We start from the raw sequence: 25,012 nt of genomic DNA, 5'->3' as shown, positions 1-25,012 counted from the left end.
CTTATATTTTTGCGCAAACTTGTCTTTGAACATTTGGTTGTGACGACGTAACAAGGCTGTGACTGTGCAGTAACAACCACCACATCTACTAACGTGACGACACACATACGCTCGATCTACCACTGATGATACCTTATGTCACATTTTCACAAATATATGTTTGTCAAATATCACTGAAACGATATCAAACCGTAGCTGATTAATATCGCCAAACATGATGATTTTTTTGAAGATGAATTGCTTAAAACTTCTGATTCGTTTAATAAAAGTCCACGAGTGGTCACAAATAGGGTCATGGTCACAAATAGGGACATTTACCTTAATAAAAATGTTAGCTTTTGGTCTCAATTCGTCACCGCTCGGACGCTAGCAACACGTTCGAAATAAAGAATGAGAGAAGACGGAGAAGGTAAAGAAGTCTATCGACAAAAGACGAAATCGTATGTGTGTGTGTGTGTGTGTGTGTGTGTGTGAAGACATTACGAATGTGCCGCAAATGCAAGGTGGGCTTTATATTTCGCCGACCATCATCGGCATCGTTTTGTTCCTTCGGGTGGTCTTCTCTGGTCTCGCAGGTGATCCTCGAGACGAGATGTTTTACCACAGCGGGTACCCCGGCTAATGTAAATCTCTCCGGTTTTCAGAAAGATTTAAAAGCCATGGAAACATCTAAAGAATCGACAAAATATTTCTTTGCTCTTACTCGAGCAAGAAAATATTGGTCGATTGTGTCTAAACGCGTTACGAGATAAATAGATTCCCAGCGTGATTTCTTTGTGCTAGGTAAAGTCATCATGTTTATTTTAAATCTATTAATCTGTTAATTTGGAAAATATTATTAACGCAAAGAACGCGTTATTTAAAATTTTTTTAATTGAGAAAGATAAAAATGTTAAAGTTATCAGGGAAAAGAGCAATTTTATTAAACGTGTGCTTTAATTGTCAATATATAGCTGATATATGTATTTATATTATACAATGTCGACAATGGTTGCTTCACCGTTCAGGGTATTTTCACTTAAGCTCAGTGAACACGAAAATGGAAATTGAAAATCTCTCTCGATTCGGACCAGCCGACACATGTGAATTCACCATGCGTGTTTAACGTACGTATAACGGATCGCTTCAGAATCGATTTTTTATGGTTCACAAAATCGCCCTTTATCGACAAGCGTTCGGCGGGGTAAATCGAGGAAACACCGTGCCCGATTTACGACCGTCGCGATCGAATTTGTTGAGGATTTATGACGTAAATAAAAAAAGCCCGTCTAGATATAAACGTTTTATTCGTGATATTATATTTTATTATTGTACAACAATGCCACTCTCTTTTTTCTTCTTTCTAGTATCAACGATTAGACAATAATAAAAATCGTTGCACAGAGTATCGTCTTTCAATTAAGATTTAAAATTATTTCTAATAATCTGTTATTGTCGATTCAATTATCGCTACTGCGAATTAAGGCTCATCTAATATTATCCATACTTCAATTAAAAGAATGAACGGTATTGTTTTAGTAATATGAGTTAAAAAAGGAATCGTGTACTCTTATGAAGCAAGCTCAATCACAATTTTCGAGTACATGATTCTCTCGTTAAATGAATATGTAAAAATATGGTAACGAAACGTGCTTAAATCGTATTTTACAGAATATACCGTTTTGCGAATGATGCAAAACTAGTCGGCGACGTGCCTGGACAAAACTCACAATGAACTAAAAAGGCAACTGCCAGTATTCTCCAAGTTATATCGCTTTGTGCGCTACACGTAAAGCCATAATAGCCTGAAAGAGAGCGTCGGCAAACGGCCGCGGTAACGTATGAGCGCGCGTGCTATTAACAACGAATCGATAAGCGCTGCAATCACGTTTTAACGCTCGCCTGGTTACGAAAGTCTTGAATCCTTGAAAACGCGAGAAAAAGAGAAATCGACGTTCCGAATGATTTAACGATTCGGTAATCCACCTGGTAACGCAACCAGCTTTTAGCACGTGTGCGACGATTATGAATACATCGGATAAACGACGCGTATAATCAAGTAATTCTTCAAACAAAGAAGATGCAAAAAGTGAAAAGTCGCCGAGTAAATTGTCGGCTTGCGCGGCTAACTCGGGAGAAACCGTGCTAATTAATTCCTCCAATTTATCCAAATATATAATAATATTTATCTTTACTGTTTTTAATTTCATTTCATTTACTATTTACTATTCTTTAATTTTATTTTATTTACTCTTTACTTATAATTTGTTCAAACGCGATTTAACTCTTTGAAGCATAGTATGCAAAACCCCACCTTTTAGTGCTTGAACGTGATGGGATGCATGGTGGGATGTTATTCATATCACCTTGAAATTACTAGAAGCACAGAGATTTACATTCTGTCCCATCTATTTAATATAGTTAGAAACTTATATTCTTGTCACATTTTATAAAAATAAAATTTCTGTACAACAAGGAATTTTTATTGTGAAATCCTGCTTCAAAGAGTTAAGATTCTCGTGTGAGTTATATATTACATATAATTCTGTTATTTCGCGGTAATCTATTGGTCAAGTCGCGTTGTTGCGACTCAAGTTATGATCGTTATCCATCGTTGCGCGATAAAATGATCATCTCGGAGGATGCACGCGGAACTAGGATCAGAGCTTGATGCACGCGCGGGTGTGTCCGCTGAGAGGGAAAAATCGTGCATCTTGCCCGTGAATCTCCGTGCGCTGCGGGGCGCGAAGGACCAGCGCGTCTCTTCGTGCTCTCGGCAAACGCGTCGAATGCCGAGCGCCGAGCGAAAGAGGAAAAAAGTCACGGGTACATTCACGAGACGCAGCTGGAGCTGGAGGGAAGCTGCGTCGTGAAACCGGTAAGATTTTACGACCGGTTATTGCCCACTAGCGAACGTGCACCCACGCGCAAGAGCCGACCGAGGTATTTCGGCGCCCCGAGCGAAATGGCGAGTCTGCGCCTGCATATCAAGCACGTGGATACGAGTACGCGACTCGAGAGAATTAAATGCGAATCTGTCAGAGTGCACGTAACAGAAAGGTCATAACGCGGGATAGGAGAGATAAGAGTTTCACACAAGAACCGGAAAAAGTTGTAGGCTTTTGCATGTGAATCTCTTGAAACAATGCGATCTTTACGTTAACATGTATGGGAACGCAATTCGTATGCTGATAAAATTCTCGGTAGCCTTGGGAGCATCGCTGATGGCGTTTGCTCTTGTCCATACAAAAGTAACGCGTTTTCGGAAAGTATCCGGTGCACCTGATCGCGAGCACGTATCGCACGAGGCAGCTCACGCTCACGTATTGCTCTTGGAGCACGATGTGCCAATATCCTTCGAGCGTGCCATGCGGCAGGTGACGTACTTTTCAGACGGAGCAGACAGCAAATATTAGACTGCGCGAGACAGTTTTTCTAATCATCCATCAAACTTTAACGTGCCGTATTTCGTAATAGCACAACTGCGTCTCACGTCTTGCTTACGTGCACTTACCTACGTCAAACTTTTACGTGCAAATATTGTGCATTGCCTCACGTGACGCGTCTGTCATTAAAGCCTTTTTTTCGCGTTTCGTCTTCTTGCCAGCAATCGAGGATGAAGAATGGGAATTTGACTGACGGCGAATCCAGTCAACGTTGAGAGAATCTTTCGGTAGAGGATGACAGCCACGCGCGTCATTCATTCCTTCAGGGGTTTAGTAAATCTTACCCGTTCCTCAGACGGCCGATCCCACGTCGCGCGAGAAGAAAAACGGTTCCGCGCTGGTTTCGATCAGTCGACACATAGAAAGTGGAATAAATCGATGAACCTCGGGAGTACCTAGGTGCATCGTGACCTGCCTTCGATCGGCGGTCGCGACTGTTCTGTCTCGGACTTTCTTTTTGCTTTTTATCAAAGACTCTTCTCTGCCTCTGCCTTGAGCTATGCAAACGTCGCGAGTGCGCCCGTTCGCACTGCGCCACGTTCATTATCGCCTTTCACCATTTGACGATCCGCGCGTCATACCTCCTGTCGCAGGTTTCTAATACGGACTCACAGGGCAAGATATTTATGCGCGAATAATGAAACGCTGCTGCCGTGAGAATGCGAAACTAAGGCGATTTCGAATTCCGTCTTTCATCTTCGATTCGAGATTTCTTTTCGCGGACGAGCGACCAGCCATTCGCTCCCACGCGAACAAAATCAAACGTACGTTGTCTCGTTTGTCGAAATGATCGAAAATTCGCTCGCGACTCGTTTAGGGATGTCCGAAGCTAGCGCCAGACTATGCGTGATTCGTAATTCGTGATTTGTAGAGATTCATTGGACTGGAGTCGGCAAAATTCGTTATTCGTCAGTGTAAACCTTCCACACTATTCGTGATTCGCAGTATGTCATTCATAATTCGAATGGATTGATTCGCAATGATTTCTTTAAGTTTCGTCAAAAAACCGCTTGGCTAGCGAATCAGTGCAAATAACAAATCGCACATGATAAATCGATGAATTTTCCCTCCACACTATTCACAAATATACGAATTACGAATTGTGAATTACGAATCGCACAGTCTGGCGCTAGCTTGAGAGAGCTTGCTTGCAACAATATTGTGCATTTTCGCACACCCGTACACTGCCGGATTCGAATAGAAAGTCGAGGCCGTGTCACCACGTAACCCTGGATTATTGTCTCGCGAGACGACAATCGGGACGATTAATCGCCGTCTTTGTAAGAGGGGTTATCGACGAAACGAGCATAGGTACAAATCGTACAACTGACGACTTTTGACCTCATAACTTAGGACATTGTAGCCATTATCGCGCCAGGACGATAAGCCGTGCGCTTCGCCGTAATTTATTACGAAAATGTTTTTCTCGTCCGATCGTGAGAGTCGCGATCAATGCCGACGAGGAAAAACACGTCTACCTATATTTACGATGGCAAAAGCGGGAAAAGCAATCTCCTGCGATATTGACCGCGGAATTTGCGCGAATCGAGTCAGTTATCTCACAGATCCGAAATCTATTCCAGTCGCGGAGCGACTGGATTCAAATGCGACCTACTGAGATAACGAAATGTAACTCCGAGACGTATGTTACGTCTGCTACGCTCCGCCCTGCCCCTTCGACCCCATTAATTAAGATTCACGCCACGTCAAGATTATTGATTAATCACTTGCGTGGCACATCGTGCTTATCGGGCCCGCTGCAATCCGATACCGATAACGCGATACTGATAAGTCCACGCGTAAATTAATTGAGATAACTTGACACTCGTGTTTATGAATATTTCGCAAACCTAAACAGTTTGCGCTGAAATGAATGAGTCTTTCACTCGATAACGGCACTCGATGTACACCGAGTAACGGCGCGTTAATTGCATCTGCGTTAGCAAGGATGCAACAGAATGAAGTAAGATAGTGTTGAACCGTTTCTGTGAGTCAGTCTTGGCTGTAAATCCAAGAAATCACAACAATCGTATAAATTAATCCAGTCTTTGAGATTACACTCGTGTAAGAAAAAGAAAAATACGGAAACACGACAAGGCTAATCAACGGCTAAGAGGTTTCTTGTTCTGTTGCAGCGGCAATAAATCCGGTTTCTGGCAGCGCGGTCAAGATTCGCAACGTTCGAGCCCGAGTCCCAACAGGCTTCATCGTACGCACGAAGTGGCCACGTCTCATACAGCTCCTGTTTCCGTAAGTACTTAAATCCCTTCCTCCCGGAAGGGCGATATTTTTTCATCGTTAGTAAACGTGTTCACAAATAATTGTTCATCTTTTTAACGTCGTGACAAAAGTTTCGGTTATTTTCCCCTTTTGTTTAAAGCTATTTTATTTATTCTTTGAACTCTGTTGAACGTGGGTTTAATTGGGCCGAATTTCTAGTCGAAATCTTTGGGCCTTCAGTAGCGTTCGCCCAATTTCGTACATTCTTATTTTTGATTTATTGAATTTCCAACTTTGCGTTCGGATGCATCACATTACGGAAAGTGACACAGGGGGCCAGCTTGCGATCCTTCGAGTCGAGCAGTTTAATATATACATCACATTCGCGCAAAATCGCTCGGTTCATCCATCACCGTCGGGTTAACTTGTTCCCGGTTGCTTCTCCTTGGAATCCGGTATATTCGACATTGCCGTCAGACAGCTCCGCGTTTAGTTGTGATATTTCATCTGAGGTAATCGAAATCTCGACGGTGCGCCACCCGGGATTGTCACAGACTGCGGATCCGTAATTATCAACAATCCGGAAGTGATCATCGATCGACGACGCGTGAGTAATCGTCGAGCGATGCCGCTGACGTCTCTCGGTCGTGGTGTATGGGGATGCACGATGGGGATGCATACGGCGTCGGCTGCACGCGATTGTGGTATACCGCGGATGGCTGGCAACGACCTACATGCATCATCCGCAGCGGCGACGACGACGACGACGGCGGCATGCGTCGGTTCGTTAACGTGTTCGTCGTAGTGTGTCGAAACTGATGCTACCTACAGCGCGTTCGCGCATACACTATTGTAACCGGAAACGGACATTCCGAAGCGAGAGATCTCGCTTTCGCGTTTGCACGTTCATAATTTTCATCTTCTCTTGTCGACAATACATCAAATAGATGATTCTTTTCCGATCGACTCGCATAAACAGTGAAAATAACTATAGATTCTTCGATGAAAATTTACAACATATTATTTTATTGAATGAAAATATCGAGGTCTCATTATATCGCAGATTTCTTTGAAATTTTGAAAGCAAGCGTTAAATTTCCTCCCACGTGAAGAGATGAGAGGAAAGCTCGATTCGGATTTCCATAATCCGGAACTAACGCGATTATAACGAGGTGTTTGAAAGATGTCAACGATTGAAATTCGAGAGGAGACGTGAAATTTGTCCTGACGTTTATATGCTTTCTCACAGCGTGGGAATCTTAATTAGTAAAACGTCGCGCACAGTGGCGAGACAGCTGCAGAGATATAATCAACCTTTGTGGCTCGGCACCGTTTGCATCCCTTTCATTTCTCGCGTCGCGCGAGACACGCGTGAAAGGATGGACGGAAACCGCGAAGTCAACGCTTTCGTCGATTATCGCAGATAACGTGCAGTTTGCGGCGATACGAGATCGATAGATTGCAATTGCTAAGAACAATGTTATTTTGATAGCGGTGATACACTATCGCGTGTACGTGTACTCATTCGTAAATTACGTGAAGGAGCGCAGCTATTTCAGGTTTCGGGAATATTTTCTTCTATTTCCCAAATGCGCCAATCATCGCGGATACACGCAGAAGCTCATATATCTAATATATCACGATAAAAAATGAGGGTCGTCAATAATTTGCTAAGCACGCGCGCGTGCATATTTCCTCTTGCGCTGAAAATAAGTGTGATCTCCTTTGGGCCATTGACATGTACAGACGGAAGGAGGACGGAAGGCTTTATCAACAAATAATCTTTCAATAATTTAGTAATCATATTATTCGATTATTTAACATTTTGTTTTTAGCCTTTGCACGATCGCAGAACGAGTGGCTATGCAGGAAGGGAGAGAAGACGAATGCCTGGTCTCAGCAAAGCTCAACGACGGATTAAAGCGTCCAGCACTCCGACGCTCTTGGACAGAGACCATGTCAGGTACGTTTGCATCATATGCCTAGTCCGTATTGGCACTCACATCGCCGTTTGAAATTCTCTCAGTATCATCTCCAACTATCAATACAATTTTTAAACTATTGAAAACTATATCTGTGAATTTTTAACGTGTGAATCTATGAAGCTGTTCCGCGTCAGCTATCGAAGCTGACTAAAAAATTACGATCGAAATATCGGACAGTATTTACGTCAAAAAAGTACTTTTGACGTATTAATCGTAGCCTATATTATTGACAGGACTCTCTTTTCATGAAAATCGTAGATGACATTCTCTCGAGCAATCTGCTTTCCTCGAAAAGTCGATCTCCCGCATATCGCAGTTGTTCCGTTTTGCCTGTTCCGCCTATATGTACTTTACTCACTCTCGCATTACGAATATGCGAATATCTGACGCTACATCCGTCAGTTGTCTCACGAAACCTGTCCATTCTTCGCGCTTAACACATTCGCAGCTGACGGTTCTGACGCGAGAACCTTAGCTGAACGCCGCGTACAATTTCCAACAATCTATAGCTGCAGAACACCGCAGGGTTCTGCTATTAAAATGAGAGTAAATATAAAAAAATATTGCTTTATCATATCAATATGCTTATAACCATTTGCTATTTAAAATTCAAAAAAATTTGCATTTGTTACAAATGCAAATTGAAAAAATTGAAAATTTATAAATATGGAAATATTAAAATTGAAAGAGCTTTTTAAATTCATTAAATATATTTTTTGAAAACGAATAAAATAATTTTACCTTAAAATAAAACTTAATAACAATTTTATAACTTTACATAATAATTTTACATAGTAACTAATAAAAAACATAAAATATAATACTAAATTAACAAACAATAACAAAAAGATGTAATAAGAAATAATACAGTCCTAGTTATTTTCATAGAATAAAATGCACATAACTCGTTAAATATGAAAAAAGATATCGTAGAACTGTATCAGCAGCAACCAGCCATAGATTTTGAAATGACGTAAGACTACGTCGCCGGCAACAAACTAAAGATTTTAAAATGACTTAAAAATACATCACCGGCTGCCAATATGTTAACATTGGCATTGGCATTGGCGCATTAGCGATTTCGTTGAAATCGGAACCGCAAGCAGCATGGGAAAACCAGCTGCTGCTTCGAACACGAAAGACTATATCCCATGATCCAATATTCGGAATGGCTACTGACGACAACGTGATTCTGCCTATAAACTCTAAACTCGTTTAACAATTTCTATGAAAATATGCGAATACTCGCATCATGGATATTATGACGAAGAAATGGCAGAGGTGTCCGTGAAAGAAATGGAATAATAAGAAGCAACATGGAAGAACGTACTCGAACCATCGCGAAGAGTTCTTGTCGAAAGTTGTCAGAGTACTTGACAATTTTGGATTCATTGTGATTTTTGTATTTGATATCTAGAGGATCAATATTATAAAATAGGAATGGAAAAATTCAACAACTTGATATCTGCTTATAGCACGAATATCTGGTTCTCTAATGACTTATTTATCTCATCAAAATTTTATCAATAAACATATCAGAGATATGTAATGATAAATTTCTTCATAATGAGGGAAATATTTTCCTCTTTTGTTGTAATCATACTATCATATCATACTAATATAATAAAGAGGTAAAGTTTGTTCCATTGTTCGGGGTAATCTCAGAAACTACTAAACCGATTTAAAAAATTCTTTCACTGGTGGATAGCTTAGATCTTCCTGAGTAACATAGACTATGTGCAATCGTCTTGCAACTTCTAAAAATGTGCGTGTCGCAAAAAAATACGTTTATGCTTTATATTTTCCAAATATACCGAGCGCGCGAAGCGCGCGAGGAACAAGCGCCAGCTAGTCAATAATAAATGATTTGATTAAATATGGAATACGAATTTGAATGTATCGCAGCCGTGTTGTAATATTAATTTTAATACCGAGGTCGACGATCTATGAATAATATAATGTCATATGTATAATATAATCGCGCTAAATGTTTATACGATATCATCCAAGAACTGTCTCTTCACTTATATGTACGGCGGTGATTTTCAGTAAAAAGTGTCACACGAACAAATTTGTGACTTGCCTCCCCAGGAACTCCTTGCCAAACATTTGACGAGAGGAAGTGGTGGAAAGTCTATTAAAGTTCGGCATTACATGCGGCGTAAAAGTCAATGACAGCATTTTATTTACTTGTCGATAAAGCGGCTCTGAATTCATTTATCGAATGTCAATCCTGACGAAAATATTCAAGCTGCATCCGACTGTAGACAAATTGAAAAAAGTGAGAGAAAAAGAGACCACAACAATCGAAAGAAACGTATCAAGAAATTTTTAACACATTTATGTCGCGCATGGTGGAAAACATGAAAGGAATTGCGGAAGCTCGCAATCAACAAATACGAGATGTAAAATAAAGCATCATCTCTTCAGGATAAATTAGAAATGTGAGGATATCTTAAAATTTTATTTCGCAAATTCACACGCTTTTCTCGTTAGCATTTCGTGGTTGGACACATATTTTCCTGGAAGAGGAAACTAGACCCCCCAGAAGATACCGCCAGAAGAGGACCTCCCCTAGACAACTATGAACTAGAGAAATGATTATAAAAGTCCCGCTGATAGGGGACAAAGGCGGGGGCAGTCTTTGTCAGAGATCGCCTGTAATCCACCGCGAGTACCGCGCTTTTCGAGCTCTCACCGCAATCTGCCGATCTCTGTTCATCCCGCGTATGCGTCTCGCCGAAAGGGAGACGTTTATCGAGGTGTGAGGGCGTTATTTCGGATGACCTACCTGGGGTGCATTGACTCCCTATCCGGGCCTATACACACACACACATACACATACGTGACTGTCGGATGTTCTAATTACCAAGCCGTATAGAAAACGCCTCTACTTTACTTTTTGTTCCTACTACTTGTTCACCCTTTACGAGGCATAGTAGAGTAAAGTCGCTCGCTTTGATAAGACAAACAGGCCTGAAAGACACTCGCCCTTCGTAAGCTTCCACCATCGTGTCGGCGGTGATTACTCTCGTGAGACGCTACCTAATCAAGTATACTCGACTTGTACTCGGGACCACTTTAGTTTAGTTCGGTGTTTTAATATTAGACACGTCGAAATACGTCTAAATGAAACTAAAAGATTTATTGCACAATATTTTTTCAAAAATTTCCACAAAACATTTGAACAATTTCAAATTTTCGAGAGTACACGACTACCTTGTCATCTTCCCCGCATGAGATTGGTTTATTTTAATTTGAATAATAAATCAATATCTCGAAATCGAAATGTCGAGATGCGATCTCGAAATATTTACAGTCAAAACGATTTTCCGAATTATCTCGGACCCCACACAGGATTAACGACGCGTGCATCGGACATCAAACACTGCGTTCTCCGAATACAGGGTTGGCGTCCTACCGTTTGAAAAAAGGACGAAGGGTAAGATTTCCTGTCACTATACGGATAAATGGTACCTTTTATGTGCGCGCCGCGAAAGAAGGAAAGAAAAAGAGAATGAGTAGAAGGAGAAAGAAAAGAAGTAGGAGGCGCAGGACGAACACGCCGCGCATCTCCCTCGCTTTATACCTGACGCGACCCGATGCGATCGACCCTCCGAAATCTGTTCCTAGAAGACCAGACAGCATGCACGAATCGTGGTCTCGTGCACTCTTGAAGAGTTCAGTCGTCACTGGTACGTCGACCGTTGCACTTCCTGCAACGTCGGTTTTGAGCGGACGTTAGACACTCTCATCGAATGAGTTTTACCTCGTTGTACTTTACTCAAATTGTTAGTTTTGGTTGTCGTTGTTCTTTTAAGACAATTTTTTGCTTGAGGATAAGATTATCGTGAAGTTTCAAACTCGTTTTCAGGAAGTTTTCTCTCTGTTTTCTCTTCTTGCGCGATTTAATCGTTAAAGTTCGTTAAACTCTCAAGTACTTTGATTACAAGCTCGATGAGTGAAAAGTGCAAAATGCGGCTTTATGCGCGGAATATTACGCTCGCAGACAAGGAAGAATGAAGGATTGACACGAACGGGAAGCACTCGCCTGTGACAAATATCCTTTGGTGTGGTGCGTTATTCCAATTAAACTGACTCAGATAATTGCACGTTCATCGTGACACACAATGAACGTATACTCTATTAAAAGACTATATTTAACCAACGAATTATTTTTGTCTATAATACACACACACAGACATACACGTACACATACACATACACACACATGCGCGCGCGCGAGTTATGTGCATTTCATTCTATGAAAATAACTAGAACTTTATTATTTGTTATTACATCTTTTTATTATTATTTGTTAATTTAGTATTACATTTATGTTTAAAATAATTGTTAGTTACTATGTAAAATTATTAGGTATGTAAAATTGTTATTAAGTTTTATTTTAAGGTAAAATTATTTTATTCGTTTTCAAAAAATATATTTAATGAATTTAAAAAGCTCTTTCAATTTTAATATTTCCATATTTATAAATTTTCACTTTTTTCGACCTGCATTTGTAATAAATGCAAGTTTTTAAAAATTTTAAACAGCAAGTGGTTATAGACATGATATGATAAAGCAATATTTTACACACACACACACACACACACAATACGTTCCAAAATCACACACGTCAAATATTACTTCTCAACGAAAACACCCAGGCATCTTTAATGTTTCGGTATTTATGCAAAAAAATTGTCTAAAAAAACTTACTTGCGAATCTTTAATAATTTTGATAATTCATTAAATCTTCCAAAGTTAATCTCCAATCTGAAGTTTTTAACGATATTCCAATAATCTGGCAAATGTGAGGTCCATATATTCACGATATATTCATAGATATGATTACAATCAATTAAATCGAGAGACGTCTGTAATATTCTGTATAGATGGTAATTTTGCTAAATTGCATTCAAGTCGCGAAATTAATAGCAGCCAACAATCACGAGGGGTGTAATTAGTATGATTAAATATTTCCTCGCGACCTGTTATGAATGAGCACATTCACGCGGCATAGTCATATTGTATCATAACACTGTATCGCGCTAATTATCTTATTATTGGAATGTACATCCGTATATTTTAACACGAAGTAGTTTGTGCACTTGTCACTTGGAAAGGAGCGCGTTTCGACGACGTAAGGAGGTAAAATCGCCGCGTTGGTAATTTCGCGCTAACGCTAACGCAACTGGTGCGCGAAACGTTTGCGAAATATTTCAAGACGGTTTCCTCTTTCGCGAACGTCAACGTGCTTCCGCTATTAAGCTATTTGGTTTCAGACAGTGTCATTTTGTCAGTCGTAGTCGTGCGCGTACACTTTCGGCCGGTCATGTTCGTGATTTATTAAATTTGTAACGTCAAAGATTAGAATCTCCGTCACATAGCAACAACCGAGAAGCAAATAAACGACTGAACATGAAATTCTGCCTTGAACATTTCAGCCAATGTAGACAATGGTCTGGCGACGAAGAGGATGAAGGAACGAGAAGCGGTCACGTGACGACCGAGCATCCCTTGGCCGAGGCGACGATTCCTCTGGTCAGCCATTCCAGACTGCAAGAGCCGTCCTCCGTCCTGAATGTCATTAACATGCCCACCGGCGGCGGAAGTCAGAATGCAACGCATCGCACAACCCAAAGCCAGCAAGAGAGCGTGCTGCAGAAATTCCGTAAGAGCTTCTCGCTGAGGTTTCACAAGAAGGGCAGCAAGGAGAGCAACGAGGAATGTCCCGTGGAGGACAACGACGGCTCGGGGCCCTTGGATGAGGAGGATAGGGAAACGCCTCCCGTGACCTCTTCCTCCGAGCAAAGCAGCCAGCACAAAGACGACTCCACCAATGACCAGAAATTCCGGTTCGTATCGCGTCCCTTGCTCGTTCCCTTTTGACCAGGCGCAATTTTAAATTTAGATTCGAGTAGATACCATTTTTATAGAATCGTAGATGATTTCCGGCACGTGAACAGAGAATTTTTCTTTTACTTATCGAAGCTGGGAAAAGTCGTTTCCCATTCGATTCCATACGGTTGTTAGAAAAACGGCACAGCGCGATTGCAGCATTACTTTTCATGGCGCCAACATGATATCTATAATAGAATATATAAAAGTTGATTCTCCACTTTGAAAGCCGTATCAAGTAATAACTTGATCGAATGTCTTTAGATTCGGACCACTCGTTTGGAGAAGCAGCAAGGAGAGGAAAAAGGCAATAAAGCCGCCCGAAACGCGAAATGTAACAGTGGAGACAGCGGTATACAAATCGAGGTGAGAAGAGACGCGATTTCCTACGTGCATGTGTACATTGAGCGACGCAAGAGTTTGCGAAACGTCCGAGCAGAGTCTGAGAGTTGCTCGAGACACTTTTCGGCCAAGCAAAGCATCAGTCTTAGATGACTGAGAGACACCGCGTTAATTCTTTCCGTCGTCGTTGAAATTTCTCAAAGAATAATCTCTTGGACGATATCGCGATGCTTTCGCGTTGTTCAATCCAACGAAAAAGAGCTGGCATAGAAAGGAGATAAACGTTTCATGCGAATGACATAGATGGTATCTGGTGGAGCATTGACTGGGGGCAGTAGCGGTGGAATGATGGGAGGTGGTGACAGCTCCGAGTCCCATGACACGGACGATGTTCCCGATGACACCGACAGCCCTCCGGCCCTTCGCAGACGAGTCACCGATAAATCGCGACCCCAGTCCGAGCTCGTCAACCAGATACTGATTGACAAGTTCAAGGTAGCACTCTCTTCTATTTTAATTAGAAGCGCAATACATTTACATTAAAATATATATTATATTATTTATCATACATTGGATCACGTATCTATATTTACGCACGTTCAATTATATTTTACTATACATTTCAAGGTCGGGATTAAAGTGGCAACAAATCGTGTCCCCGTAGAGGCGCGTGCTCTCACAAGAGACATTTTATCGCAGTCCTTTCGCGCGCAGGCATTACATTACTCATTAATAGTAATATAATCGCGGCGCTTATCGGACGTACGGTTATAATTGTTTCCTGTGATTCGATAGCCAGTATTAGTCACCTTTGTGTATACCATTCGGCCACGCTCGCGGAGATTCGCTCACGCCATTCCGTGATAAACATTTTTATATCACGGCCGTCAGGATACCGGGAGAGGAAACGTGCGTTTCTCTCGTTAGTCGATACGATGCTGACGCGACGGGGCGGTTCGCGCGCGATCGTTTGCGATTCGACGCTAGTCCAAGTTTCATCTCGCCTTCGTTGTTTTAATCCGTTATGTTTATTGCGCGCTTAAACCGCAATGTACTCTGTTAATTGATCATTGATTCGATCGGTTTGCACAGTGATCGCGTTCCCTTATGTCGCTATCGAGGACAAGACACAATGTCCGAGGAAGAACGAAAAGTAAAGTGCCATTAATTTGCAAACATAATTATTAAAATGACTTTACTGCGACATTAATATCCTGAGATTCAAATTGATAAATCGCGTGATTGTTCCAGGCGGACCTGCAAAGCCGCGCGTCGCGGCATAATCATGTGCGCCGCACCAACAGTGATTTAGGTGGCCAGAGACTGCTTCAATGGGACACGAGATCGGGATACGTTCACAATTACCGCAGGATGTTGTCGACTCCGTCGCCGATCAAGACGAGACCGCCCAGACTCAGTCCAAGACACTCTTCCCATGATATCGTTACGCTCAGAAGGTGCGTGTAATCACCGCAAATGCGTGTTAGTGGTATGAGCCAACCCTTGTCGCGTACGCCTCATTAAATTATCGCCATCTGCGAACCACCCCTTACGAAGGCTGGGGGGAAACCCAGGTAATCGTTGCGTTTTCGGTCTTTTTTTTGGATAAAACGTTGATGAAATCAAGCTTGAGAGCAAATTCTCTGATGAGCATCCTTCCAAAGGAAAAAAAGAAACGTTTTCCTCAAACGTTTTCCTGGGTTTCCGGATACAAGATGAGCATAAGCATTTCGTTGCGAGGGTGAGAAGCGTCGCAGCGCGTCGCAATGACGAGGCGATGAAGCGAACCAACCAAGAAAGGCATAGCAAACGCTTGTCAACTCTGCTGTTTTTATTCGCACGGCCGAACCTTCTGTAGCCTGGCGTGTTCGCTGCTTTTTTATTTGCGAATCAATCTTGACATATGTTAACGTCATGACATATCTCTCACAAACGCGACACTTGTATCGCGCGCGGTCTGTCACATTTCGAGCCAACAAAACCCCCAAAAACATGTAACAACTTGGGAAAACTTAAATCTTTTGTTCTCGAACCTTTCCAGTAAATCGAGGGAGACTAGTGGTAGGTAGACGGGTATTATATAACAAATCACCTTTTCTTAATCTATCCTCCAGTAAAAAGTTGGTCTACCACGCGTGATATACGTACATATACATGTATGTATATGTATATATACCTTGTCTCGTGTGCTGTATTATGTACATATATCTATATACATATTATACCTACCTATATTGTGTAATTCGTTGCTGAATGTTGTACCGATATGCTTTAATACCTGAGTACACGCTTTTGTTGATCCTCTCGCTCGATGCCGCACGTTTACGCGGTACGAAAGCGAATCGATATTGAATTAATGTTTCTTTCTTTTCCCGCGTTCCAGTAACGCGAAAGGGAGGAGCTCTCGGACAAATTTGAGGCGTTCGCTCAGCCAGCCACTGGGAATCAATCAGCTCTCGCCGCTGATGCGCACTAAAACCTCGGGTAAGCAATCGTGACACGCGCGATGTTTCTCGTTTCCTCTCAATTCAAGATAGTGTCTCTGACGTAGATCACGTTCCTCTCGTTCTGTCTATCGAGCACATGCGTAAATCTTCCTTTTTATCGCATCCAAAGAACGCGAAACCGCTTTGTCAAATGTTTCGGATCCGTTTTTGTTTTTTTTTTTTAAAAAGCAGTCGACGTACTATATTACGCGTGTATAATCGAGACATTATTTCCTTCACGCATACAGTCATTGGATCTTTAATGTTTTTTTTTGTGACGTAAAAGAGATTGATGTGAAAGAAATTAACGAAGGACGAAGAAATAATTGGCTCTGCGTGATAATTAAAATCACGGGAGGGAGTTTTGCGCATCTGTTGGATAGACAGAGCTTACACACGCCAGTAGAAAACCTTTTGGTGACGTTTAGTGCACAATATACTCCAGAGACCTCCAGAGTTTCTCTATAGACACCACGTTGACGAGTACTCGGCATGTATCCCCCATAAAGACGTTGTTGAGCATTCACACCGTATTACCGTCGAATGCATCCTCGTAAGACAAAGGAAATGAGACTTGTGAGATTAAGGATTATTCCTGTGTAACAATGGTGCTGATTTTCGTCCCTGTAAAGATGTTGTTTCGTGTCAAGGCGCTTCTATTCTGCAAAAAAGTAGTCGAGTAACGAGTCTGCTGGAGAACCTCGTAAAAACGCTTCCCCTTTCCAAGGTAGATGCAATTTCTCAAAGGTGTGCAATCAATTTTTTTACATCAATCGCACTTAATAGATGATTTTTAGGAGGTACTCCGGCAAACTGAGATTACCTTCTCTCGAGAAATCTCACGAAAACTGTTTCATTCTTTTTCTGCCCACGCCGAAAGCTGCACAATGGACGGGGGTGACGCGCTTGTTGTCGCGATTACTCCCACAGGGATGCCGATGAGCGAGAATGCAGTGACATGTCGTTTAACCTGATGGCATATTCTATGCGCTGTGAATCAGTTGTTCTTCAGTGTCGTCGGCTTGTCGGGAATTTTTACATAAAAATTCAACCAAAGAATATTTCTTTTGAAGAAACTTGATTGAAGATGCTCGCGTTTGTCATTTTATAATATTCTGTATGATTTTGGAAAGAACTTTGGGGTACGTGGTTCTTTAAAGCGGATCGATCTCTCTTTAATCTGTGGTTCAATTTGAGAATCGAAATTGAGATACATTGGTCAATCAAGATTCGAGCATTATACTCTGATGCTAGCATTTACATAGATCTATTTGCCTTAGTTACAACGACGTTCTATTTCAAAATAGGCGCGAGATTACCCGGTGGCAACGTGCTATCCGAGGACGAGCAGGATGGTAGAGCCGGCACGTCCGACGACGAGATGATGTCCGACTCTGAATCCTCGATCGCTTCCTTGACGGACAAGAAGAAGTCATTCGAGCAAACGATGGACGAGGAAGTCGTCATACTAGCTGAGGCTGTTTGGGACCACGTGGCGATGGAACCGGAGGAGCTGGCCTTTCGCGCCGGAGACGTGATCGACGTTCTTGATACGCTGGACAAGGATTGGTGGTGGGGCAGCTGCAGGGGTGAGCACGGATGGTTTCCAGCTGCTTTCGTCAGGGTAAATATCTCCGAATAAATTTCACTTGAAGCAAATCATCATCATCATCATGAATCTTTTTCATTATTTTATTTTACAGATAATTATTCTTAATAAAAATCTAATTTAATCTTTATGAATGTGTGATTGTTTGCGTAATGTGCATATTTGATTGATGTAAATTCGCAGTTGCGAGTGAGCCAAGAGGATACGGTGGAGGACTGCCTAGCCGCAATGGCATCGGGAGGATCCTCGGGTACTCAGCTGAGGAGACGAACGAGCATCTCTCTGCTTTCGAACGAGCAAGTGCGAACCAGCGTGGTCCGCGAACTCGTGCAGACAGAACGCGATTTTGTAAAGGTGTTGCGCGACGTGGCCGAGGGCTACATCGCGGAATGTCGCCGGCGCACGGATATGTTCACCGAGGATCAGATTGAGACAATTTTCATCAATCTCGAGCAGCTCCTAGACTTTCAATCCGAGTTTCTGAAGGATCTCGAGGCCTGCATCGACTGGAACGCGCTACACAAGAGCTGCGTCGGCGAGTGCTTCCTCAATCATGTTAGTGGCATCATTTATACTTCGTATTCCTCGCGTTCCCCGAACAATTTCACATTTAATAATGACAAATCGACTGTTACGTACAAGTCGAACTTTTAGATCTTAATTTTCTTTTGCGGATTAAATGAGATCTTGCAAGCTGGAAATAACTCCGTACCACTTTATTTTTACAGAAGATAAGCGTGAAAGGCAAATGTGCTATTCATTCTTTCAGAGAGCGGGTTTTCGCATGTACTCCGAGTATTGCAACAGTCACCCAATGGCCACGGTGACGCTGCAGGAGCTCTACCAGCACAATCGTTACAGCAAGTTCTTCGAGGCGTGTCGACTGATGAGAGGCCTCATAGAGATCCCCTTGGATGGATATCTGCTGACGCCCGTCCAACGGATATGCAAATACCCTCTTCAATTGGCGGAGCTGCTCAAGTACACGAAAACCGATCACCCGGATTATCACAAGATTCAGGAAGCCTTGGAGGCGATGAGGGGCGTCGCGGTACTGATTAACGAGAGGAAGAGGCGAATGGAGAGCCTGGAGAAGTTGGCCGCGTGGCAGATGCGCGTAGAAGGCTGGGAGGTGCGATCATTTTTCGAAATTACGGAAAAATCTTGGGAATTTTACCTTTTGTTGTGTCTTAATACTGATAATACGGGTTGCAGGAAGTACGCTAAAATACATTTATGTTTAATTATGTTGGTAATTGGCCGCAGGGTGAGGATCTCATAGAATTTTCGTCGCAACTGATTTATCAAGGTGACGCGATGAGAGTTACGACCGGCATGTGGACGAACAACATCACGCTGTTTCTTTTCGATCATCAACTGGTGTACTGCAAGAAGGACATTCTCAAACGCAACACTTACGTCTACAAAGGCCGCATCTATCTCGACACTAGCGAGGTGATTGACGTGCCCGATGGAAAAGGTATGCTATGCTCCGTAAAATGAGTCAGTGGTTCTAATCATTAAGAAATGTAGCTCGAAATATGGATTCACAGGGTCAGTTTATCGCTCGCTTTATCGCTTTGTCATTGTCGTAAATAACCATTAATCGTTAGTAAACATTACGGTGAAGATATTAAATTTATTTATATGACAGAAAATAATGTAAGATAATTGCTGCCGCGGATCATCATAAAGATAAAAATCGAATACAAATAATGTTCAGTGTCATATCAATCTCGTAGATCATCAATCGGGGGTAACAGTGAGGCACTGTCTAAAAGTGTACAGCTGTGTTCGCGACAAATGGTTACTCTTCTGCTGCCGTACTGCGGAAGAAAAGCGACGGTGGCTAGCGGCGATGGCCGAGGAACGAAGACTGGTGGCTCAGGACAGGAACGACGGATTAGAGTTTCCGACTGCGGCCAGACAGCTCGCCAGGCTCGCTGCTAGCAGGCAGCAGTACAGACCGCCGATTAAACCTCGAAGTAAGTTTCTCAACTCTCGCTCGCTTTTAAACACTCATCTATCTCGAAAATGTTTCTTTAGGGAGAACAACTTGAATTTAATTTTATTCATTTATACAGATTTATAATTAATTGGTTTAATTCAATTTCGGTTCACTCGATATTGGTTTACTTAATTTTTTTTTAATCTGACGGTGTTGCAGATAAAACGTACAAGAGAGAATCGACGTACGAAATGCCGACAATGGTCGCACAAGGTACCACCAACTCGCTGGGACGGAAAGTCGGCACGTGGTTCATGTTCGGTAGCAGCAAAAAGAGCACGCGGCTTCAACCGTCCTGAGACAGGCCTACCTTTGTACCGTATATTGACTTGTAAGGCTACGGCTAACGGTGCCGTAACGTCTTGCCGGGATCCTGGTGCGAGGTATCTCGATTACTTGTTGCAACATGCAAATCTTTCTGACATGACTTGATTCAAGCATTCAAGAAAATCGCCTAGACATTCTATCAGAATAATGTTGACTCATTCTTGGCATTGAATATTATTCACGACGATTATCCAGGATACTCCCAGCATCAAGACGATCCATAACGGCGCCTCGTCACGTGTACGGTACGAAGGTATCTTCTAGATTCTAATGCGCAAGTAAATGTCGCCTCACAAAGTATACCTCTTCTAAGATAGGAATTATGATCATCCTGTTCCACCAGTAGAGAATCCGCGCGGCGATTCGGAAACGGGAGGAACTCGAACGCGACCTTCCATTCACTGCCTTCCTCGCGGAAACAGGCGTTTCTCTCCATCAAATGGACGCTGTCGTCCAGACTCAGATTCAGATTCGATTGTCGCGCGAAAATGCAGGCGCGACAAACCAATTTTTCGATCATTATTGGCACGAGTTCATTATGTTACTAATATCCCGTCTTCGAGAAACTTGGGACTACCATTTCGAAGAAGAAATTTGACAGATGCGTGATCGATCTTGTAGATGGGCAAACATACCGCCGCTTAGGCGTCACATATGCCGTTAACAATATCACAATAAACATGAGGATAGATTAGAAGTAGACAGATCTAGAAGTAGATAGTAAATGTATAAAGTCAATAATGGGCTTCTGCGGTACTAAAGAGAAAGTATACTAGTCACTCTTATCATGAATTCATGAAACGGATTCGTAAACGCCGATGAACCATGTCATATGTATTGTTACGAACGCTTTTTGGATCAGAGCAGCTGGCTGGATAAGTCACACGGCTGTACATTTTTTAAGATAATTGAAAGACTGACGAGCGAAATGCTTCCTCGGGAGGGAACCGATTGTAATCTTGAGAGAGAAATGCGACGGGATCGATCAGGAAATTTCGAAACTGAATAAACTTCCGTTTTCGTGTCGTTAAAAACCGCTTGACTGTTTCTCGAGTTTTGTAGATTATTTCACGTATCACACAAATGCAACGAGAACCAATATAGTTTGCGTAATAATCACACGTGCGGTTTTACAAGTATCGGCAGATTTGATCCACACGATTCCGCATACCACTTTTCTCAACGAAAACGTAAATATACTTCGTAGGCGAGCTATACAAGGTAACTCTTACTGCCTATAATGTTCGTTATTTCGCATAAAACTTAATAATCGTAATATTCGTAGTAGTTTGTAGGAGATTGCAATCGGCGGAGAGATCGGGAAGCGAAAAGGAGAGAAGAGTTTACGTTTCCACGAAACGCTGCACAGCCGCGGTATTAAATATACGGATGAAATGAGAAAATGATTAAGCAAGAATGTGTGCAAGTACTCGCATATCATGCTTCTTTATTCGATCGTGATACGAAACGACAAGCTTTTAGTAAAACAAAAGAAGAGGGGGAGAGTGAACGATTAAGCAAATAAGTGAGAGAAACAATAAGTAAATGAGTAAGTGAGTGAGTGAGTGAGAAAAGAGAAAAAGAAGAGGATCTTTGAAGTTTTTCTACTCTTGTATGGAAAAATACACGAGAGTTTGATAACGAGAGAAAAGCCAATCAGACGAGAAAAAGTTTCTGTGTTTTGTACGTTAAAACTATGCGCATCTATTGTCTTATCCTTGCCAAAATGTTTGATCTTGCAGTCTTTCTTACAACTCAATCACGGATCCTGAAAGTTTCCAACACTGCCAATAAGTTTAATGGTATACGTCTTCGTTAGAATTGTTTGACATTCCAATAAAACAAAAATTCGTACGAGGGACAAACACGATATTTTCGTCTAGGTCTTGTCAACATTTATGTATCTAGGAGTGTAGCGTAATTTCGGACAAGGAGATATTTACGTTTTGTGTAACGTATGGAAAGCTATATTCTTTGCTTATTGACATTGTTATATTCTTTGCTTATTGATATTATCCCCCTGACAGCGTAATTTACTACACATACGACGAGACAATATAACGATAAAAGAATGGATCAAGATTCCTAAGTACTGTACAGAAAGATTAATAGTCTGTTGGTGTTTAGATTTAGGAGAGACCCGATTCATTGCTGGACTCAGCTGATTTCAGAGTTATTTTTATAGAAAAGACAACTCATTGGTTCGAATGTGATTTTTCTCACAGCATCTACATTAGCTGTTATATATGCGACTGCTTCAGTGGCCAACTTAGTTATAAGTAAAACACTCACACACACGTATACACAGGCATCTCGTTTAAATATGAGTAGTGCGGGTACACGACACAAAGGTCCAAAAGACATTCTCCCCGACATTCGAAGAACTGTGTCTTCTGAATGTTTCCACGTGGGCGTCTATCGTTCGTACTGTATCGCTAGGTGCGTTACCGCATAAGGCACGATTAAACGCGACAGCTTTTCCACGCTCATGTACTCGTAGTTTACGATAAAGTAAGCGGAATACGTGAAAGTTCGTACCTCGCGCGAGCTATCACGTATCAGCAACGACATATCTCGCGTAATAGACACGCACCGATTAATTCATGCTTCGAGGAGGATACTTCAGCCGATGAAAATACTCTGTTACTTTTGAAAAAAAAAAAACTATCTCAGAAAGGAAATGCGCTTTCAAGCAATAAGTATTACTAAGCGTTATCGTAACGATAATTTAAATTGTCGCGTGAGACGCGTTGACACATGTACATTCTCCTTCAAATTTGATATCGAGAACCATTTGTACGTGTGCACGTGTGCATGCATGTGCGCATCTTTGACGATGTAGAAAGTAAAGCTCGTTTCTTTCGTGGCAATCTCACCACGAGATACCTTGGAAGCAAGGAAGAAAGATACAAGTAACACACGTATCGCTTTGTTTCTCTGTACATAAGTGAATGTATTTTGTAAATGTAAATATCTACTCTTTAGAGGAGACACACAACTCAATACGTTACGTAGCATTAAAACAGCGAATCCTATCATTAAGCAATATGTCTGTTTGGTAAATTACGGTAAATTATTAATTGAGCCGTAATATTGTTTTGTACATTTGTATATCTCTAATTTAATGATTTTGCCGAGACGGATCATCATCGAGAGATCTGATGGTCCATGTATTATAAAGAATTATTGTTTACAATATGTACAATAAAATGTTACACGATATGATTGTCATTGTTTTTTACATACGCGCATACGTATAGAAGTGCATATGCGTGTAGTGCGCATGTGTACGTACGTACGTATGATGGTATGTACGCATGTACATGTATGTCTATATGTATGTACATATACACTGAGTTACATAAATGTAAATAAAACATTTTATAACTATTACATATCGTTCACGGTCTGCCGCGCTCTTTTCCTCAGATTCTTCATTTTTTCAAAAATGCACAGCATACTAATATAATAAAGAGGTAAAGTTTGTTCCATTGTTCAGGGTAATCTCAGAAACTACTAAACCGATTTAAAAAAATCTTTCACTGGTGGATAGCTTAGATCTTCCTGAGTAACATAGGCTATGTGCAATCGTCTTGCAACTTCTAAAAATGTGCGCGTCGTAAAAAAATACGTTCTTTATGCTTTATATTTTCCAAATATACCGAGCGCGCGAGGAACAAACGCCAGCTAGTACAAAATAACATGTCAACATGAATAAAATGTTCAATTTGTCTAATGGGCGGGGGGGGGGGGGTCAAATGCGTGTCTAAGTATCGAGCAGAAATGCATTGCCTTTTGAGATCTGAATCTTCAATTTTGAATTCTCATCCCTTAATTGACTTACGAGCTGTCGAAGATTTTTAGCTTCCTCCATTAATTCTGCGCTTTCGTCCATACTTTGGGCCAACTTCTCATTGGCCTCTCTTAATTCCGTAATGTACTCACAGGCTCGTGCCAGTATACCCCCTGTACTCTGCAAAAAATGATTGGTATTATCAGTTGTAGTGAATATTAGCCTCGAAGGAAGATAAGGAAATATAAATAAATCCAAGCATGTGCAAGTTTCGTACTTGTGATTCACAGTTTGTCTTGGCGTCTCCCTCTTTGTCCACACCTTGATCGCAATCTGCCAAAAGTTTTCCCAACTTTGAGATCCAGTTGCTGATCTTGCCCCTTCGACGCCTCTCAATTTCGTTATGAGTTACTCTTCGCCTCTCGTCCCTCTAAACATGAGGTATCTGTGATTGTTTCAACAAAACAGCTGATAATAATGTAAAATACAGCAGTAGCATTAAACAATTTACCTTCTTCACGCCTGTGACGATACTTTGCGATCCTTTTATCTGCAATTTGGTTACACGTGATGAAACTGTTTTCGCAGACTCCGATGTTGCGACATCACTCGCCGAGCCATTGCTGAGTACGTACAATTGCCCGTTTAAAGGAGAAGTCAACACTTGGACGGTGTTGTGCAGAGGAGTAGCTATGGAAAGCTCACTGTTTTCTCCGTGATTATCATTAACATGCATAACTTTGTATGCCACTGCATTGTCACCTCTGTTCACCGTGTACAGATGATACTGTATGTTGTCGTCGTCAGCCTCAACATCAGCGTCACAGTCCATTATCTCTGCCTCCTCCAAGACCACACCAACAGTTTCGTCGCTCATTATATTCTCCTCTGCGCTGTAACATGAGCATGAATGAGC

At 41.7% G+C, this 25,012-nt stretch overlaps 2 protein-coding genes across 11 annotated transcripts in view; one reads left to right on the top strand and one right to left on the bottom strand.

The window, feature by feature from the left end:
• LOC105282683 overlaps positions 1-23,525 on the top strand; it is an 89,815-nt gene extending 66,290 nt beyond the window's left edge. The window contains 14 exon segments of the mRNA XM_026969380.1: positions 5,561-5,675; positions 7,481-7,608; positions 13,078-13,488; positions 13,796-13,830; positions 13,833-13,897; positions 14,177-14,368; positions 15,125-15,330; positions 16,257-16,357; positions 17,667-17,983; positions 18,152-18,523; positions 18,738-19,100; positions 19,235-19,448; positions 19,711-19,953; positions 20,136-23,525. Coding sequence (XP_026825181.1) covers positions 5,561-5,675; positions 7,481-7,608; positions 13,078-13,488; positions 13,796-13,830; positions 13,833-13,897; positions 14,177-14,368; positions 15,125-15,330; positions 16,257-16,357; positions 17,667-17,983; positions 18,152-18,523; positions 18,738-19,100; positions 19,235-19,448; positions 19,711-19,953; positions 20,136-20,275 — 2,902 coding nt within the window. The 3' untranslated portion in view covers positions 20,276-23,525.
• The window catches only part of LOC105282681 (upstream stimulatory factor 2), a 97,826-nt gene that overhangs the window by 72,134 nt on the left and 680 nt on the right, over positions 1-25,012 (bottom strand). For 5 of the 10 annotated variants that reach the window (XM_011344871.3, XM_011344870.3, XM_011344872.3 and 2 more), the window contains exons 3-5: positions 24,608-24,989; positions 24,374-24,526; positions 24,148-24,276 (exon numbers count right to left, since the gene is read on the bottom strand). In XM_011344871.3, coding sequence (XP_011343173.2) covers positions 24,148-24,276; positions 24,374-24,526; positions 24,608-24,989 — 664 coding nt within the window. Of the gene's footprint in view, positions 1-17,904; positions 18,008-23,945; positions 24,277-24,373; positions 24,527-24,607; positions 24,990-25,012 lie in introns of those variants that run through there. The other 5 variants (XM_026969381.1, XM_026969382.1, XM_011344874.3 and 2 more) reach the window with 4 other exon arrangements.

Source organism: Ooceraea biroi, chromosome 4 (genome assembly GCF_003672135.1).
Source record: "Ooceraea biroi isolate clonal line C1 chromosome 4, Obir_v5.4, whole genome shotgun sequence".
Lineage (NCBI taxonomy): Eukaryota > Metazoa > Arthropoda > Insecta > Hymenoptera > Formicidae > Ooceraea > Ooceraea biroi.
Note: the sequence above shows the minus strand (reverse complement) of the source record. Positions and strands in the feature narration are given on the sequence as shown.